The sequence below is a fragment of the Lethenteron reissneri genome, chromosome 10 (genome assembly GCF_015708825.2).
Source record: "Lethenteron reissneri isolate LAM-NWPU_2019-01 chromosome 10, ASM1570882v1, whole genome shotgun sequence".
In the NCBI taxonomy this organism is placed as follows: Eukaryota; Metazoa; Chordata; class Hyperoartia; order Petromyzontiformes; family Petromyzontidae; genus Lethenteron; species Lethenteron reissneri.
Window position 1 is genome coordinate 23,158 of NC_083788.1, and position 20,447 is coordinate 43,604.

A 20,447-nucleotide genomic window follows, 5' to 3' on the forward strand; every position below is an offset into this window, starting at 1 on the left:
GTTAGATCGCGTAAACGTGTCGTTAAAACCCGCCACAGCCAACGAGTAAGGGTTGTCACATAAACAGAACGTGGCCAATTCGTCATTACTACAACACACCGGTGCGTTGGAGAGCCAAGCCACAACATTTACAATCTGAGTATGACGTTTCGTCAGTAATTACAACTAACTTCATCAGGCGACAGCCAGATTTGTGGAGAAGTCCACCTGTTTCGTTCCTGAAATAGAGGCGTAGATGTGGTGACCACGCTTCTGCGCTCTTGCACAATGATGGGGGAGGGGGATTACTGAGTCAACGTACATGATGCATGTGCATTATGCGAGCCCGTTGTACTTGTACATCCTGTCCATTGTGCGTATTAAAATAGCCGTACCAACGGTAATCCCAATTGAAGTATGGTGCCCTTCATAGGCATGCATTTAAACAATGTATTATTGAACAATTCGCATCCACGCAGCACTAGGGCGGTAGCTATCCGAACGGTTAAAATTATTTAAATTTCTTTCAATTTCGATAGATTCTCTAATTAGTCTTGGACAGTAGTAGCTAGTTTTGCACAGAACATCAACATTATCAAAATCAATTGAGTGTCCTTGTTGGCACGCGTGTTCTGCTACTGCTGACAGTTGTATTTGGGAGAAATTAATATTTACCTGATGTTCTTTCAGCCTCGCGCTGATCATTCGTCCTGTTTGCCCAACATAACATTTACCACACGTGCAGTTAATCCTGTACACACCTTCTATTGATAGCTTCGGTAATACATCTTTGTACCAGATATTAATTTCTGTATTTTATGTACCATGCCAAATCTGACTCGGATGTTTTGTTTTTCCAAACATCTGGCTAGTTTATCAGTTACTCCCGCAATGTACGGTATTTTGATCGTTTTAATTACTTGGGTAGTTTCAATGCTCGTGTTATTTGATTTGGTTTTGGCATTCAATGCCCTGTTGATTTGTGCATCATTGTAACCGTTCATTTGCAGCGCTTCTTGAACATGTTGAATTTCACTTCTCAGACTGTCACCATCTGACACTTTCTTAGCTCGATGAATGAGCGTCTTGATAAGAGCAGATTTCTGTGCGGGGTGATGGTGTGACTCTGCATTCAGATAGTATGCGTTTTCTTTCAGTAAACGCTGTGTTATTTTACCATTTCGACCCCGTCAGAGCAGAGAGGGATTAGCGAGCAGATAGGGATCACCGTTGGTAGGGCTATTTTAATACGCACAATGGACAGGATGTACGAGTACAAAGGGCTTGCATAATGCGCATGCATCATGTACGTTGACTCAGTAATCCCTTTCCCCACTTTGCACAAGAGTGCAGAAGCGTGGTCACCACATCTACGCCTCTATACAAGGAACGAAACAGGTGGACTTCTCCCCAAATCTGGCTGTCGCCTGATGAAGCTGGTTGTAATTACTGGCGAAACGTCGTCCTCAGATTGTAAATGTTGTGGCTTGGCTCTCCATCACAACGGTGTGCTGTACTCGTGACGAATTGTCATGTTTTGTTTACGGACAACCATTACGAGTTGGCTGTGTCGGGTGGTGGCGGGTTTAACAACACATTTATATATTTAGGAGATCTATGAACAAACAACTGGTCAGCGAGCCCACCACCACCACCATGCTGCTTGGTTACTTTAACACACAGCTCATCAGCGAGTACATCACCACCACCACGCTGCCGGCTTCCTCTACACACTGCTCATCAGCCAGCCCAACACCACAACACAGCCCGGCTTCCACCTTCCTTAACACACACCTGATCATCCAGTCCACCACCACCACACTGCCCAGCTTCCACCTTCCTCAACACACACATGATCAGCCAGGCCACGACCACCACACTGCCCGACTTCCTCTACCCAGAGCTCATCAGCAAGCCCACGACCACCACACTGCCTGGCTTTCACCTTCCATTGAAACAATGGGCAGCGCTTAACCGGATCCGCACAAACCACGGCAGATGCAGACACCCAATGCACAAGTGGTGAATAAAAGAGTCTCTCTCTCTCTGTCTATTCCTGTGCACGGCTGTGGATACGGACACCAAACCATGGACCATGCAACTTCGCACTGCCCCAAATGTAAACTTGAAGGCTGTGGGTGGTGAGTGGGTGGTGGTGAGTGGGTGGTGAGTGGGTGGTGAGTGGGTGGTGATTGGGTGGTGATTGGGTGGTGGTGAGTGGGTGGTGATTGGGTAGTGGGTGGTGAGTGGGTGGTGAGTGGCTGGGTACGTGCATCTGAAAGTCACCAACTCTCAGACAAAGCAATTGAAAGGCTAAATCACTTAGAACCGAATCTCCGATAGTTGCTCTTCATTAGCCATACGAAAATGAAATAATCATCAAAAAAGTTAATGAGATAACGCGGTTGTTCGAAAGTTTCCCTATGATTTCTCTCAGCCCGGCATATTCACGGTGGCGAGATGTTAACTACCTCGCCTGGTATGCAGAAGGTCGTGGGTTCGATCCCGACCCTGACGCCTGTATATTTGGAGTTTGCATGTCTCTCTCGCCCCATGATTGCGTGGATTTTTATCCGGGTCCTCCGGTTTCCCCAATGCACAATTAGAATCAACATCACACGTTTAGAGTATTTGGCTGCTGCTATAAATGTCCACGTGACAAGCAGCCACTTCGTTGGACTATCATTTGTGGTGGCCAGGTCGCTGCTCGTCATGCGATGTTGTTCCTGTCCTGCTGGTCACACGGGGTTACACTCCGGGCTTAATCGGGAGCTGGGTCTGTCAGGGGTCCGTGACCCAGAAAACGATCTGCGCCGAGGCACACCGTGTCCAGTTTACTTCCCGCTACAGCTGCGGTTATCGGTCCACGTGCCTAAACCGGTCGACCAGCCACTCGAAAGAAACCAAAAAAAATGTTCAGTGAGAAATTAAGCCCCGTCGTGTGAGACTGCTGGTCAGGTGACATAAATTAACTTTTCCCCCCAATATGCACTTTCGTGTCATTTGGTGATGAATCCACTATGGATCTCTAGCACGGCTGCACATTACCCTACGTGTTAAAGTACGGCCCAGGGAAGTAGAAACTGCAGAGCTACCCACTTGAGATGGAAGCTGCTGGTCACATGGCCCATGCTACTCTGGTCGCGTGACTGTGCTGCTCCGATCACACGACTATTCTTCTTGGTCACATGACTGTTCTGCTCCAATCACACGACCCCCACTGCGCTGATCACGTGACCGCGCCGCCGGTCACGCGGTCGAGTTGCGGGGCGGTCAGGACTCGTCCGCCTTGGGCTCGCGGAGGCCGTCACTGTGCTTCACCTTGCCGGCCATCTCCAGCATGGCCTGCACCTCCGGGTCAGCGTCCAGCACGCTGCGGGCCTTGCCTCCCTGTGGGTGGCGCACGTGGCACTCCCGTCATCAGCAGCAGCAGCAGCAGCAGCAACGGCAACGGCAGCAGTGGCAGTAGTCGCGTCATCAAAATAAACATTATGGTGATGATCATCATTATCAGCAGGAGCAAAATCATCATCATAGTCATCAGCAGGAGCGACAGTGTCATCAACTTTCAACAGCAGCAGCAACATCTGCAGCAGCATCACCACAATTAACCCTTTCCTGTTCTGGTGTCGTGTGAGTACATTATCAAAACGAAACCAGAAGAAAAACTGAAATAAAATAACTTTATCGCGACCGATCCTCCCACGGGGCCATGCGGGAGAGCGTGTGGCACAGTTTGGCACCAGCTACCGTAGAGTGCGGCGGTCGTGTTGCTACGGTTCTCTGCAGTGAGTACAATGTCTTTCAAAACAACGGCGCTATGGCTCTCTAAATAAAATTAACGCTGAGCCGCTTGGGCGTTCCGAGATTCAGAGGTGAACGGGACACCCTGCGATTTGTAGACGTCTCGGAATGGGAAAGGGTTAACATCAACGGGAGCAGTACCATCATCACCATCATCATCATCGCCACAAGCAGCAGGGGGCATTTAATATTCCCACAGATGGAACCTGAACAGCGACAGGGGAGGTCCTTGGGGTGTGGGGGTGTGGGGGTGGAGGGGTGGGGGGGTGGGGGACTCACGCTCCCTTGGGCGCGTTCGGGGGGAGCGCCGAGCCCCCACACCTCGACGGCTGAGAGCGAGAACTCCTCGCGGGCCGACAGCTGGGGGCTGCCGTAGGTGGTGCAGCGCGGCTTGGCGCGGCTGTGCCCACGTCCGTAGTCGCTGTCCAGCCACAGCCCAAAGTAGTCGTGCTGCCCGCCCATGCCCTACACAGACACAACATCATCAACATCAATAACGTCAACATCAACAACGACATCAACAGCATCAACATTAACAACATCAACATCAAAAACATCAACAATATCATCAACATCAATAACGTCAACATCAACAACATCAACAACGGTCCTAATTCTCCACTAAGCAACGGTGATGTTCACGGAGGCGACGGTGTCAGGCGAGGTTACTCAATTAGGATCACACATCTGTCCTTAAAGACCTTTTTACTTTCTTAATTAGTATATTACACTAAACATCTGTGAAAAAAGCTTTATATCTCATCGGATTCCTCCAGTATAAATAAATATTCTCATTCCGATTCGGATTTTTTTTTACCCATGCGAGTTTTTGTCGTAGCATCGACAGATTGTCGAGGAATCGGCGGCGGCCTGAGTTCAGCGTCGTTTCGATGGTGGGGAAAGGATGTGACCGGGACTGTCAGTAAAAACTCACTCATTGGCCGACAACACCTTCATATACAGAGGACCGCAGAGCTTGGGGGCGGGTGGAGGAATTTGGACACCGCTCCTCTCTCTCTCCCCTCTCTCTCTCTGAGAGCGTGAGCGAACGCTGCGCGGTGGCGGCACACTGAGAGGTGACGTCACTACGATTACCACTCAGGTTGCGCACGGGCGACGGGGCAGATGTGAACTCACGAGTCCATTGGGCATGGTCTGCTGGCCGTGGTTGAGGTACATGTAGTGGTCGTTGTAGCCCGTGCAGGAGTACACGCCGACGGACGGCCGCAGGCTGAACAGAAAGCAGTGGCTGCTTCCTGGGACAACGCAAACGGAGGACGGCGAATGAGGGGGTTGGCTGGGGATCGTGGCTCAGTGTCGCAAGACAAGCAAAAAAAAACGCCTGTCGCGGCGATTGTTGAGAGCTGGGTTAGTTCGCCATGCACGTTCGGCGAACGTTCTATCACTGCGGCTTGTCGTTATACGACCGTGGTCATCCAGAACGAACCGTGCAGCGTATAACGACCCAACAATGCCCGATCCATAAAATACGAAGGAGACATCGCAGCGGTACACTCCGCTGCTCCCGACGCGGTCATCTGCTGCCTTGACCACCTGAATGTGAAATTGAAGTTGTTGCGCTGCATCTACATCAGCCATATGAAAGAGAGTTGTATGTATGTATGTTCAATTTCTTTCGTACTGTATGGAGTCAACCGTGCTAACAGGAGGTGCGGTCGTCGGAGCAAAAGCTCTGACGACCTTCAATTTTAAAACGTTACTGATGCCGTCCGAATAAAGACGAATTATACGGTGCACCTTTGGATTTATACGGGGGGAGGGGAGGGGCGAACGCTGCGGCATAACCCAAGGGAGAGGAACCCATGTACAGGAGTCCCTCGGTCAACGTTTTTAATCCGTTCCATGAAAACTACTGCTCACCGAAATAACCGTTGATCGAATTCACTTGTACGTTGAAAGATAAGTAAAAATCACCGAGTCTGCAAGAGAGCTGTTTCCACTGCCAAAATAAAAAAAACGTAATAATGTAAACAAAGCCAGTCGAGGTCTAAAAGTTCATAAATGGGGGTCGCTGATTGGCTGAGGGCATGGCTCAGCCCCACTTACGAGCCCTCGCATTGGCCAAAATTGGCGCCCCGTGTGCATAACGTAAACGTAACGTAAATTAACATTTTTAAATCGGTCGAAACCATGGGGGGGTCCTATGAGGCGAAACGTTAACAGCAAAAACCGTTAACCGATGTCACTGTTAACCGAGTACTAGAGAACACACGTGGCCCAGAGACATCATGTTGACCGCTGAGAAGGGTGCGCTGAGGCAGGACACGTCGCAGCTAGAAGGGAGGACGTCCGGCGATCGAGGCCGGAGGAGGACGGAACGGCAGCGAAAGGAATCACGACCGCCGTTGAGACGGAGCGGTGAAATACGCTCGCGTGCGGAAGACGGACGGATCGGTTTGTATCGCAAAAACCACGAGAAACAGCGGACAGCCGGGGGGGGGGCGGGGGGTGGGAAGCTTTAGTCCAGCAGAGTGGTGAAGTATGGCTAAACAACAAGGTCGACACAGCATGGGGAGGGAAACATGCCGTGTCGGCGGACTGACAAAGGGCTGTGTCACTGCCATTTAGATATCGGTATAAAAGCGTGTGGCCCAGTCAGGCTGGGGAAGAAACGACCTGGTGACTTGGTGCTGGCTTTGAAAAGCCTGCTTTGTTTACTTTTGTTTGCCTTTGTCTGGAGAGGAAGAAGGAATTTGGGTTCCGGGGAGTGTTGACTTCCAACACCAAGCCTAGACAATGCCCCATTGTGTGACAGGCAGCGCACGGCTGGAAGTGAAAACATATACAATTTACTGAGCTATTCGTGCCGATTAGCACGGTTGGCTATGTATGATGCGGAAGAAGTGCAAAATATATCCATACAATTGTTGGAAATATAAAAGAATAAACAAGACGCAGGAGTTGGGGGCGGTGATGCGATGGTTATCGCGGCGTGTTATAAATCTGCCGACCCGAGTTCAATTCCCGGTCACGGCTTGCATCAGAGGCCAAGTGACATCTGTACTGGTTCTGCTGGGTGCTCCCTTCACCATCCTCCACTGACCAGAGCGGTGACGCACGGCTGATAGTCTATTCACCATTTCCCATTCCGGCGACGAACGGAATCAGATGGGAAAAAAAAAAACTTTAGGTCGGAAGACATACCGAGGCTCCCACAAGGCCATGCGGGAGGGCGTGTGGCACAGTTTGGCGCCAGCTATCATAGAGTGTGGTTACAGTTGTCTGTGGCGAGTATAATGTCTTTAAAAACAGCGGAGCTATGCCTCTAAATAAAATTCCCGCAAACCGCTTGCATGTTCCGAGATTCATCGGTGAACGGGACAGGCACCCTGCAACTTGCAGACGTCATCTCGGAACGGGAAAGGGCAAAGAGTTTCCAGATTTCACCATTCAATCATTGCTGTCCTCACCGAAACTCACCCAATTATTAAAATCGCTAAAGTTTAAGCATGAATGCAATTATACAAATAATTGCTTCAATTAAGTTTGTTTGTATGTTCATTTGTGGAATGCTCTGACGTTGATTGCCGGCCAAACCGCCATTGACAAAGTGCTTCTGACAAAGAGTTGTGAATGTAACGTCATTCATCATCCATCGGTCATTTTCCTGAAGTATTCCCAGTTCGGTTATCATTGGCTACTGATGTTAGCCAGTGGCCAGCAATCGAACTCGGGGGTCATCGAGTCAAACGCCGCAGCGCCGTAACCGCTGCGCTGCTACTCCACGACCAATGAACAATTAAAGCGACGTTGTAAACAAAAGTCATTAGCAGTATAAAACACGGCCTCCCCTGATTGTAAAATGAATGGGCCCATGACAGGGGGGGGGGGGTGGAGGAACCGTAGCTGCTGATGACTGCGAGTGGAGACGAACCCTGGAACTGGGGCTTGACCTCCCAGCTGGCCGAGGCGAAGCCCCCGAAGAGATGACCGTCCACATCCTCCACGAGCAGCAGCGTTGGGCCCTGGCCTACGGCGAGGCCACACAGCCTACGCCACCGCATCATGCACGTGACACCACACCGTCATGCATCGCGACACGACGCCGTCACACAAAGGGCTCATTTCGGTTAAAAACCGATTTGACCTCCATGTCATTGTCTTCCATATCGATGTTTGTTTTACGTGGCACAGCATTGCGTTACACACCACAACCACCAAAGGCAAAGCTCCCCCGTGTTGCCTTAACAGATTGTTGGGGCAAGTGCTATTAGCGAGCACCTATGAAGGCCAGAACGACGCACGAGAGAGTGGGTGGCCAGCACCACGCATGCCTGGCCGCCTTTGTCTCCCCAGTGGAAATCTTTACACACCACACCAGGTACTCATTTGAGGCTGTGTCGAATTAGGCAAGGCTGAGGACTGATGCAGATAATCGTCATTGACATTGGCCGTAAGAAGGAATTGCACTCGGGGTCACCGGATTCATAGCCCTGTGCGCTGACCACTATACGACCGCTTCCCACCACCACCAGCACTACCGGCGCCACCATGCCTGCCTTGAAAAGCTCTCCCCCTGAAGGCGGCTGGAGAACAGCAGCCTCCAGCGGTCGCGCAGCTCGCCCGGCAGGTGGACGCCGAGATGGAGCATCGACGGCACATCCAGCAACAGCCGCGGGCCCCGGCCGCCACCACCGCCGCTGCCAACCCCCAGCTGGGACCAGGCGACGCCCTCGCACGCCGGCGGCACCAGGAGCGGTGGCAGTGCGCGGCGCGGGTCCTCGTCGGGAGCGGGCGTCTCCGCGGAGGGCCCGGCGCCGCCGCCACTGCCGTCATCGTTGCTCGAGGGGGATGAGGAGGAGGATGGGGCTGGCTCAGTGGGGAGGAGGAGGAAGTTGTGACCGTGACCCAGGTCGAGGCGCAGGGAGGAGGTGACGAGGAGGGAGAGGAGCGCCGGGACGAGCGGCGTGCGGTGCAGCCAGCCTGACACGTCGTCGCGAGTCACCGCTCCGCTCGCTGTATCGGCCGTGGCGCCATCTGTATGCGGAAGCGGCGCCCAGCATCATCCCGTGAATGTAAAATATTTATTTTATGATTTTATATGGTGCGTCAGAACCAACAGAGGGCTTCAGAGTGCCATACAGAAGAAAATAAATTTGTAGTTCACATATTATTGCAAATAAGTAGGTTTGTAGTTTTTTTAAATGCGAGAATCTTCAGCGATAAGGCGCAGTTCTTCATGCAGAACGTTCCAAATCTGAGGGCCAAGGGCTGAAAAAGGTTAAGCTCCGAAACGTTATTGCCGAAAGCGTGGTTGACAGAGGAGCATGGTGTGTAAGGTTTTAAAATATCCACACACTTATCGATTTGATTAATTGTCGTGATTCGGGGTATGATTCAAAGTGAGGATTGAGAAACAAAACACCTGAAGACGGCTGCACGCGTTGTAGCCGAAACGTCGTGAGAATTATTTTATTTTATTATGTTTTATTTTTATTATTTTATTACTTCCCTTCTACGTGACTTTACCGAAAGAACCAAGAAGAAAAAAACTATTCTTTCCATATGTATGTTTGATTAACTTATTTCGCACAGTACGTAGCCAACCGTGCTCATCGGAGGTGTGGGAGGACAAAACTAAACACAAAAAGATGTTTTGAAGAAATTAGTTTTCAAACTAGATTTAAAGGTGCATAGCTCCAATGGCTTCCTAATATCGGAAGGAAGCGTGTTCCAGACGGCCACAGAAGCGAATCTGAAAGAGCGCGATGCAGTGACTGTCTTTGTTTGGTGGCCAGCCAAAAGCTGCTGTGAGGATGACCAGAGTTTGTGTGATGCTTTATACTGGTAGAAATCTCCTGGTTACACCAGCCCACAGGAGATTATTGTGTCCGTCGTGCAGGGAGGGGCTGGGTGGGGAGGGAGGGGCTGGGTGGTGTTGTATACTAACCCTTCTTCCATAATTGAGATTAATAATATTTGATGATTTTTATATATTATCTTTTTACTTGTTTTTTTTAATGAGTGAAACACACCAAGCGCAGCAAACTGCAAAACACCAGGTGTTGTTAAGTAATGAACTGGAGGAGGGCTAGGATGGCAGAATTTGCAACCTTGCTTCAAGGAAAGATAAGGCCTGATGAACGGGCACATGTCACCCGTGCAGGCGGCAGAGACAGTGGGAGTGTCAGCCAGACATAGTTAAGGCAAAAGCCCAATCATCCTGCATGGTTTTAAAGTAACGTCAAAATTCGAAATTCAACAACAGAGTAGGCTAAATTATCGATCCTCGCGCTCGCTCAAATTGGAGACCAGGCTGCGAGCTACATCAATGAACCATTGCCCATTTGCTAATCCAATACTGAATGTTAATATTACTGAAGTCAAAACGAATTCTATGACCTCAGCACATGGGCAAATAATAGGGCAGTGTCGACTCAAAGGCAATGGAAGAAACAGAGGCGCCTTTGTCTAAATCACAACCACAGAAAGCCAGGAATCATCACTGATTGTGTGTTCAGGAATTCCGAGCTAGTTAGAACACGTGCACAGGGGGGGAGCTGATGTAAACAACCCTGCGCGTCTGGATGTGAGGGGGCCTTGGACCTGGAATCAAGAATAAACACTCCCAGAGCAGAAGGTTGCACAGGGGGAGAGGTGATTTAAAAGAGGGTTGTATATCTCTCAAGGCACAAGACCCAGCTGAACAACACGGCTGCGGGGGTCACCAGAAGTTCGCATTCGCCTAGTTAAGACAAAAAGCTCAATTATTCTGTATTGCTATTAAAGTAACGTTAAAGTCGGAATTTAACAACAGGGTAGGCTAAAGTTATCGATATTCACACCCACTCCAATTAAACCAGGCCACAAGTTACGCCTACTGAACCATCACCATTATTAAGTCAATATGAAATGTTATTTCCATACTTCAATACTTTCGATACAATTCGACCCGAAGCATATGACAATCAGAACCTTCCTAAGTCAAAATTGAATCGCACCCAGACAGGAGCGAATAGTCAATATAAGGTTGAAGAGGGAAGGAAATCAAGAGCACGGCGAACTGCAAACGTAAGCAAAAAGCCGGGAACAACACCAGCCCAGCAACAGCGAGTGGGGCTTCGACAGGCCATAAAGTAGAATAATAACTCCCGGGGTCAGGGGACACAAGAAGAAGCAGGCAGACAAAAACCAGAACTGACTCCAAGGTTCAACCGCCCTCACCTACTCAGGAGTGACGGAAATTAATGAGGCCTTGAATTAACGGCAGGCAACAACAACGGCGAGCAGAGATAGGGTGGGGCAAAGACTGCGGACCATGGAATGCAACTTCGTGTCAGTAAAGCCCTGACAAACAAGTTAAGTTAAAGACATCACAATACATAATATCGCACATAACATCAATGTTAACGCTATTCACCGTAAACTATATTCCGCTTATATAACCATCCAGGCACCAAGGAATACGAATTCCTAGGATCAAGAAACTTACCCCTTAACCTAAGATATCGGAAATAAATTAATAGTAATAAGTATATGCATGAAAAGACAAAGTAAAACTTATGGAAAAGCCAGGATAACGGGATGAATCACCACCAGGTCGAATATAAATACATAATAAAAAAAAAAAAAACAATGTTAAACCCAGGGTCGGAGAGAAAGGGAGATCCCGGCCGTCTTTGTATCCCCGCAGCGCGGGATAGGAGTGTGTGTACGCTCGGGGAAACACCTACACTTGGGTCGGGAACCACGATGGGAAACGACAGACCTTAGGTTACATACAGAATCATAACTGTGAAATAGTAAGGGACAAATGTTAACTTAAAACTTTTAACCATTTCTTTGTGCGCCGGGTCGGAGAGAGTGTTGCCCCCCCCTCCAGGTTGTGCAACACGAACAAAGACGCCTATGAGACGATTTGTAACGTCTGTGTTTTGGGTTCATGAAGAAGGCCAGACAAGAGATAAATTGCACCCAGACAGAGAGACGACTTCGAGACAATTTGTAACATCTGGTTGTTTGCTCGTGGGTTTTATGGAGGGAGTTGACAACGGAATATACCGTCAGTGATGCACACAAGGACATACGGACACACACATGGACACACCTGCCTACGGACAGATCCTGACACAGCAAAAATCGGAAGCCCCGCCTTGTGGGCGGGATCCAGGGGGATTTTTCAGCATAAAGGAACGGATCCTGAACATTGGAAACCAGTGCGACGGGAGGGTCCACTCAGAAGCTCGACCGAGAGGGTCGACTCAGGAACGAGTGCGACGGGAGGGTCCACTCAGAAGCTCGACCGGGAGGGTCGACTCAGCAGGAGTGCGACGGGAGGGTCCACTCAGAAGCTCGACCGGGAGGGTCGACTCAGCAGGAGTGCGACGGGAGGGTCCACTCAGAAGCTCGACCGGGAGGGTCGACTCAGGAACGAGTGCGACCAGAGCGGGTCCACTCAGGAGTGCGACCAGAGAGTCGACTCAGGAGCGAGGACGACCAGCGGGTCGACCCAGGAGCGAGCTCGACCGGGAGGGTCGACTCAGGAGCGAGCTGCGACCAGCGGGTCGGCTCGACTCATCTTCAGCTCGTCAATCTCTGCTGCCGCCGGAGATCTCCGCTGCCGCCGGTGGTGAGCGTCGCGACTTGGCGACGATCCAGCGCTGCACGCTACGAGCGAGTTGTGGGCGCCACCTACCGACCGGGTTCCGAACTGCGACAGCGTATCAACAGCCATCCGAGCCAATTCACCACGGTGACAGGAGAGCGCCTGATACGTATGACGCGCACCGCCCCCTCACCACACGACCACCAGGCGTCTGTTTGACATAAAGAATCGACTCCGAACACTGACTATTCAAGACAACTCTTACCACTCAAACACACTCGAACCCATAAGTCATCCGTGGCTGGGAAGGCATCACAACGAGACCGAGTGGTGGCCTCCGTCGTATAAGAGTATTCTTAATTTTTATCTTTAATATTTAGTGGGCTGTACTCTTAATCGCATAAATTCCCAACAGATCCATCAATACGAACTGATTCTTGGCACCTCCTTCCGCCGAGCCACGCTCACGTGGGGAGTGGTGGCCACCGGATCCTTATCAGGTGATCTGGTCCCCAATTAGTAAACTTGGTATAAGATAACGATCTTCGGAAAAGGAGCACCGTCGCAGGCCCTTACTCCGAGCCATTCTGCTGTCAGATAACCTGCCGATGTATCTGTTGAGATTGGTGCCTTTAAGAATAGTAACTGTTTTGATTGTGTTTTTTTTTTCTTTCGCCGTATAATCTTTCAAGTATCCTTCAGTCATAATCGCCGCACGTACTCGCATCCTCTACAGAATATTCAACTGTCCCGTGACCCAAGGTGTTAACAACGTGATAAGGGTTGCGTATGATCAATAAGGAGTGCGGTACTGCGTGAACAATATTGAGTATAATCATTCATTAACGTTAAGGTTTTCTTAGCATAGTATTTGCATGTTTTAACGACTCTCTCTCTCACTAACAACCATCGCGTTATGCGGGATCCATGTGCAGTTGTCAAAGTGAAATCAGACAATCGTTGATGATACTGTATTGATGCCGTATTGACGTTCCGGGATTGAGAGTTCGCATACTATATCATAGTTAAGGTTGAATTAGTAATAAATTGATCAATACAGAAGTGGTTGTGTGATTCTTTCCTGAAATCTATGCATAAGATCTGCTTCTGCGTTGAGATTTGAACTTGGTGACCTTAATAAACACACTAATACATACTCAGTAAATGTTAAAGCGATAACGGGGTGAACCGGGGTCTGGTTATCATAACGACTTGCGTTATCATAATTACACCCACTCGCATAATAATACGATTACCTCTCGAATTGGCATAATTAAAATGTGCGTAATTACATAATTAACATATTTCCGGATAATTACACATTTGGCCAAATTTCATTAATTATTATTATTTCCACTGAATATTCATAACCCACACGTACAACATAATAATTCACCCACGCACGCATACAACATAACAAATTTTCATAACCAACATATACAACATAATGGGGGCTCGTCTTCCGGGATCTCTCGCAGACAGTTTATGCATGAATTCAGGAACGAATCACTGATGTGTTAGTCAAAGTGTTGTGAACTAACGTTGCCTTGTGATTGTAAACGGGGGTATACAAACAAAACGCGCTCTGAAGGGAGGTACCAGAGTAGCAGAGTATAACAAAGACATCTGGGCTGAGATTATTTGCTCGAGTTGAACTGACGCATCCTGTGATACAATTGTTTATATGTGCTCTGAAGGGGAATTCTAGAGTAACTCACGACGCACATGAGATGTTAGAATTAAGATACACTCTTAAGTCTATTAACCACACTACATAATAGAGAGGGCACAGGATCCACAACATTCTGAGTTTGACACACCAACGCATAACACTGATACAGAGTGGACCTCTGAGGAGGAGATGGAATCTATGGAAAAACAATATCGGGAATTTGTATTAAAACGTACTGGACGGACTGCTAGCCAGCAGACGGAGCAGAGAGATATATGGGAGGGGAGCCATACAGAAGATGTTAAGGCCCATAGAAGGAAACTACTTAAGGATGTGATGAAATGTGGCAAAGCCAAACGTGACGTAAAAATTGCAGAAATAGCGAGGGTAGACTCGTATCTCCTCGCACAGACAGACAGAGAAAGATTATGGAATGAGGAAAAATTTGAAAGGGAGAGACAAGAGAAACTGTCCTTAATGGTGCAGGTAGAGCGTCTGCACGCCCTCGTGAGAGAGAAAGAATCCGCACTAAATGCACCAGTGAAACACCCAGACGTTGATACACAGGACACATACGGGAGTAACAATTTACCACACTCCGAGCCACGGGGACGTAGCCCAGGGCCAGATCCCACAATGAGTGTGGCTACTATGCAAAGCAATTTTGATAAAGTAACACCCTCGCAAATCGAGGAGAGAGAAGAGGAAATAATAATACAAACGGGAAAACATGAGGCCGACCACCCCAACGTTAGAGAGAGACAAATAATTAACCCTAAGTCATCAGGATACACTGTAATGATAGAGCGGGAAAGGGCGGAGCTGGTGCAAGACGGGAAACATGACATAAACAGAACACCAGGCAGACGCACGCTACGCAAGTATGACCGACATGATGCAGATGACAGAGACAGCTCACCAGAGAAACGCACCTCGCACAAACACGACCAACACGACACACGTAACAAGAGCTCACCAGAGAGACGCACATCACACAAGCAGGAGCCATGGGATAAGCAGAAATCACCGAGCCAAATTGACCCACGTAACAGGTGCAAAAGGCACTACAAAAGTGATGTTAAGCAGAGCCATCGTGATGGTGACGGCTCATCTGACACTGACTTCTCTGACAATGACCAACACGACACGGATAACAGGAGCTCACCAGAGAGACGCACATCACACAAGCATGAGCCATGGGATAAGCAGAAATCACCGAGCCAAGTTGACCCACGTAACAGGTGCAAAAGGCACTACAAAAGTTATGTTAAGCAGAGCCACCGTGATGGTGACGGCTCATCTAACACTGACTCCTCTGACAATGACCAACACGACATGGGTACCAGAGAGAGCTCACCAGAGGGACGCATGACATGTAAAAATCACCCACGCAAAACCACCCGCACCAAAAATCCCAGAGACAGGAATCCCGATAACCATGAAGCACGAGACAAACATAAATTCAACACCTCACCTAGCAGGCACCACACACGTAGTAGGCAGCATGAAGGTCGAGGACAAAAACACTCACCACATAGACACCGCTCAAGGAGATCACGCACACCAACCCACAAGCACGAATCACAAGACCCACATAAGGAAAACAAGAGACACAAGCAACGGGACAGATACGAATCCTCGGACAGAGGGAGATCACGACACAGACACGGGACACATGACAACAGTGATAGTGGAGACAAGGGTAGCTCAAGGGAGCACTCCTCAGGAACCGACACCACTGATGACGAACAACACACTTTTAACAGTAAGACACTAAAACTAATGGACAAAGCACTCGTGAGAATTCCCTATTTCGATCCACATAACAAGAACAGGGATATCCACACTCACATAGCTACAGTAGAACAGGAGGCTAAGATCCGGGGTTTGGGTAAATCAACAGAAAAGGCATGTCTATTATCAAGGAGCCTACATGAACCCGCCAGACCATGGGTAGCCTCCCTGCCAAATAGGGTGAAGAGTGACTTTAAACAATTGAGCCGAGCAGTAGTTAAGAGATTTGGGGAATACTCCACACTATCCGAGGGATTGAACGCGGCAAAGTTGATGACCCAGCGTGTAGACGAAGACCCACGAGATTATCTCCTGCGCCTTAAGAAAGCATATTACGCAGGGGACGTGGACAATGCCCAGGGAGATAAGACAGTCTTAAAAGTGATGTTCTTCCAATCATTGAGACCTGAAATAGTGAGAATAGTAGGAATGATGTTGGACCCCGAGACTGCCTCCCTACGCCAGATTGAAAGCAAGGCCCACACGGCCTGGGTGAACGGACGGAAAACCACTGGCATAGCCAAAACCCACATCGTCACCAGAGATAAAGAATGCCTCGATCTGGAGGGAAGCGAATCTCCAAGGAATAATATTAGCGCCACACGGGGTGAACATGAATTCCCCCAGGAGAGGGCGCCCAACCCAATAGAATCAACACCCGTCCACAACACGCTGAATAACGTTCCACGTGAGAGGAGGAACGAGGCCAGAGGAACATGGCACCCACAGCCGCCACCACCATGGAATGCAGAAGAGGGCGGAGGCTGGAATTATGGAGGAGGAGGAGAGAGTGACGGGCCATACCTACACCGCGGAGGCCGACACCCACCAAACCAGTCACCATATCGTCCCCTACTGCCGCCTCCACCAGCAATAGAGCATAGACCACCGTTAGCTAACAGGAATCGATATGCTCACCACATTAGGATGGAAAAAGAGCTCCTAGGGAGTATGAAGACTCCCATGCAAGTAGCGAAGGGAAGAATACCAACTATACCCACACAAGAGGAGGACACACCCAGAGCAAAGGTAGCCCAAGTGAACGTAGGGAAGACAAGAAGCCTCGAAGCAATCACCGAAGTGGTACCAGAGGGAAAAGGGTACCATCTGGGGGAATTGATTCCCGTAGGACCAGTCGGACGAGTCCACGTGGAAGTAATACTGCAAGACACCCTGACCAGCCAGGGCCTTTGTGATACTGGAGCAGAAATATCCATGATATCCAGAGAATTATTTGACGAACTCCAGACTGCCCTCCAGAGGAAGAATGAAACACTACAAATGATGCCAAGTAAACTTACCTACTCAGGATGTGAAGGGACCCACATGCGACCATTGGGCAAAGTTATGACGAAGTTGACGTTCAACAAAATCAACATGAACCATCCCCTATATGTCGTACAATACCCAGGTAAAGAACTGATTTTTGGGATCGAACTACTGAATCGCCTGAAACCCATTGTGAACCTTGAATCCCGACAAATTTGGGCACAGTCAATGCCGGAGAAACAAAGGGACTCAGAAGATGAAGACGTTATGAGAGACTCCACGGGAATCCAAGTGATAACACAAGAGCTCGACGACCTATCAACGACAATCAGGAACGAAGACAAGCTCCCCGCAGGAATTCGAATCACTCAGCTAATGACTAACAGACTGAGAGAAGTCCGAAAGGAAGCCGACTTAGAGTCAGTATCACCGAAAGACCGTCCCCTCATGGAGTATATACCGCCCCCTGGAGGCCAAACCGACGAACTGCAAACTGATGAAGGAGAACCCAAGGGCAAGAGCGTATTACCCTCGGATGAAGCCAAGGCAACTCAACCGATAGTAACGCAAAAGGAACTTTCAATTGAGCCGCCCGAAACCACGAAGGCCCTAGATCCAAACCAAGAGGGAAGAGTCCTTACAATAGAAGAACAAATAGAACAACAAATTGAAGCAGCAGACGCCCTCGAGAGGGAGGAGAAGTCAAAGCTCGCGACACCAGCGAAACTCACAGACGTTGAGCCACAAAATAAATATGGAAGTAACATCAAATCACTCTCTTGGGTACGTGGACAGAGTCCAGGGATTGATCGCACAAAAGTTAAAGTAAAATCGCCAGGACATGGTACACTAAGGGCAGAGGCAAAAACTGAAGGGAAATGGCAACACGAGCGACACGGCACTGGGCGCGCACACAGAAAATGCACACCACTTAAACACAGGAGACACAGCACAGACCAAAGTGACAGATTGCCTGATGATAACTTGTTTGATGATGACGCTGTCAGCAATCAACTTTCGGAATACCTGTTCACCAGTAAAACCCTTAAGTTGATGGACAAGGCTCTAGTCAGAATTCCCGATTTTGACCCCCACAATAAGACTATGGATATCCACACACATATCGCGACAGTGGAAGAGGAGGCAATGATTAGAGGACTGAGGAGACGGGATGAAAAAGCGAGTTTGTTGAAACGGACCTTACATAAAGAATCTATTCCATGGGTAAAGTCACTACCACACAAGGTTAGAAATGATTTTAAACAATTGAGCCTGGCAGTGATTCGGAAGTTTGGAGAATATTCGACACTCACTGAGGGGTTTTATGCTGTAAAATCGATGACCCAGGGCATGGACCAAGATCCACGTGACTACCTCGTCCAATTTAAAAGAGCGTATTACGCAGGCGATGTGAATCAATACCACGAAGGGGATAAAATGTTCAAAATAATGTTTTTTGAATCCTTGAGCCCAGAGATTACAGAAAGGGTGAGAATGGTTTTGAATCCAGAAACCGCATCCTTACGCCGCATAGAGAGCAAGGCGTACATGGCATGGTTATACAGAGCTAAGAATCATAATTCGGATCCAGAACACAGGGAGAGGGATGAGGAACCCAGCCTCTCAGAGAGGAATAAAAATCACCGAGCAGTCCCACCATGCAGAGAGCAGCAGAAACGCACGCACACATGGCAAAATAACCCAGAGAGAGGTTGGCACGAGAATGAGAGCGGCACAAAGCCGAACATTCAGGAGAATCGCAGGAGGGGGAGGTTCAGAATAGAACCATACCAACACCCCATGCCCCGACATGCGCAAGGTCAAGATTACCCACAGGGATGGCGAAGTAACAATCCAGGAAAAATTTGGCACCCAAATGGGAAAAACACTGGGCCAAGGGTGCAGGAGAATCGTAGGAGGGGGAGGTTCAGAACAGAACCATATCAACACCCCATCCCACGACACACGCAAGGTTCAAATTACGCACAGAGATGGGAAGATAACCACCTAGCGGGAAGGTGTTACACATACCGCGGAGGTATGGATGCGAACATTCACGAGAATCGCAGGATGGGAGGTCAAACACAATCGATACAATTCCGACCAATTCCTCCACCGGCTATACCAGGAGGGAATAGAGGAATAACACAGAATACGGTCCAAATACGTGATGAACCATCCACAGTGATTGAGAGCGGGCAGCCCATACGCGCCACACCCGCCGAGGTGTTAAACCCGGCGCTCAATGTGAAATACAGGCAGGCTGCAAGTGACAGGGCGGGCAAAAACGTGGACAGTGCTCCCGTAAATGACGCGCGGATCGAATACAAGGACAGGGTTGCATTGAAGCGTGATCGGACAGTACAAAAACAGACAGCAGGGACACGCCCTGAGGAGCGCAGGCATGAGCCTTTGAATGGAAAATATCCAAGGGAAACCAAAAATTATGTGGATCGGAGTGCTAAAATGGAGACGAATGTCCATGACGTATCGGGAATGGTGTTGAAATCCAACACACTAGTAAAAACAAAGAGGGCAACATTACGAGGGACAGAATTAAATCGACACACGGACTCGGCAAATGTGCATGTAATCGCAGAGAGAGCGAATGCCTCGAACCAAGGGTCAAAGTGGGTCGGGTGCGCGAATTCTGGTTATGTGCAGCACAATTTTTCACCACACACTCCCACGACACAGAGAGTGAGAGAAGAAACTACAAAAACAAACCCCGAAAACCGTGATCGAATTATCGAAGTGATAAGTGGTGAACGAGGCAACATGAGGAAAGTAACGCATAAATGCGTTCGAAACCGCTACCTAGCGTTTCCCAGGATTTAACAAAAACAAAAATGAATATTCGTCGGAGTCATGATGTATCAGAACCGATGTAACGCAATATCGATGTTTAACGCTTGTTTAATTTTCTTTGCTCAATTCAAAATAACCATGTTAAGTTGTGACACGTACGCGCGCGTTGTAAGGAATAGCAGCAAAACTTGAGGACAATCGATGGTTCATGATGGAAGAAGGGTATACATTTTTTTTAAAATAACCCGTGGCCATTTGACCACTGGTCATTTTTAAAAGGGCGGAATGTTGTATACTAACCCTTCTTCCATAATTGAGATTAATAATATTTGATGATTTTTATATATTATCTTTTTACTTGTTTTTTTTAATGAGTGAAACACACCAAGCGCAGCAAACTGCAAAACACCAGGTGTTGTTAAGTAATGAACTGGAGGAGGGCTAGGATGGCAGAATTTGCAACCTTGCTTCAAGGAAAGATAAGGCCTGATGAACGGGCACATGTCACCCGTGCAGGCGGCAGAGACAGTGGGAGTGTCAGCCAGACATAGTTAA

General features: G+C 48.8%; 1 protein-coding gene across 1 annotated transcript in view; it reads right to left on the reverse strand.

Moving 5' to 3' along the window:
* Positions 1 to 295: 295 nt before the first annotated feature.
* The window catches only part of LOC133340774 (MTOR-associated protein MEAK7-like), a 40,646-nt gene continuing 20,494 nt past the window's right edge, over positions 296 to 20,447 (reverse strand). The window contains exons 5-9 of the mRNA XM_061549160.1: positions 8,304 to 8,781; positions 7,679 to 7,794; positions 4,921 to 5,039; positions 4,063 to 4,248; positions 296 to 3,369 (exon numbers count right to left, since the gene is read on the reverse strand). Of these exons, the coding sequence (XP_061405144.1) occupies positions 3,253 to 3,369; positions 4,063 to 4,248; positions 4,921 to 5,039; positions 7,679 to 7,794; positions 8,304 to 8,781 (1,016 nt within the window). The 3' untranslated portion in view covers positions 296 to 3,252. The remainder of the gene's footprint in view (positions 3,370 to 4,062; positions 4,249 to 4,920; positions 5,040 to 7,678; positions 7,795 to 8,303; positions 8,782 to 20,447) is intronic.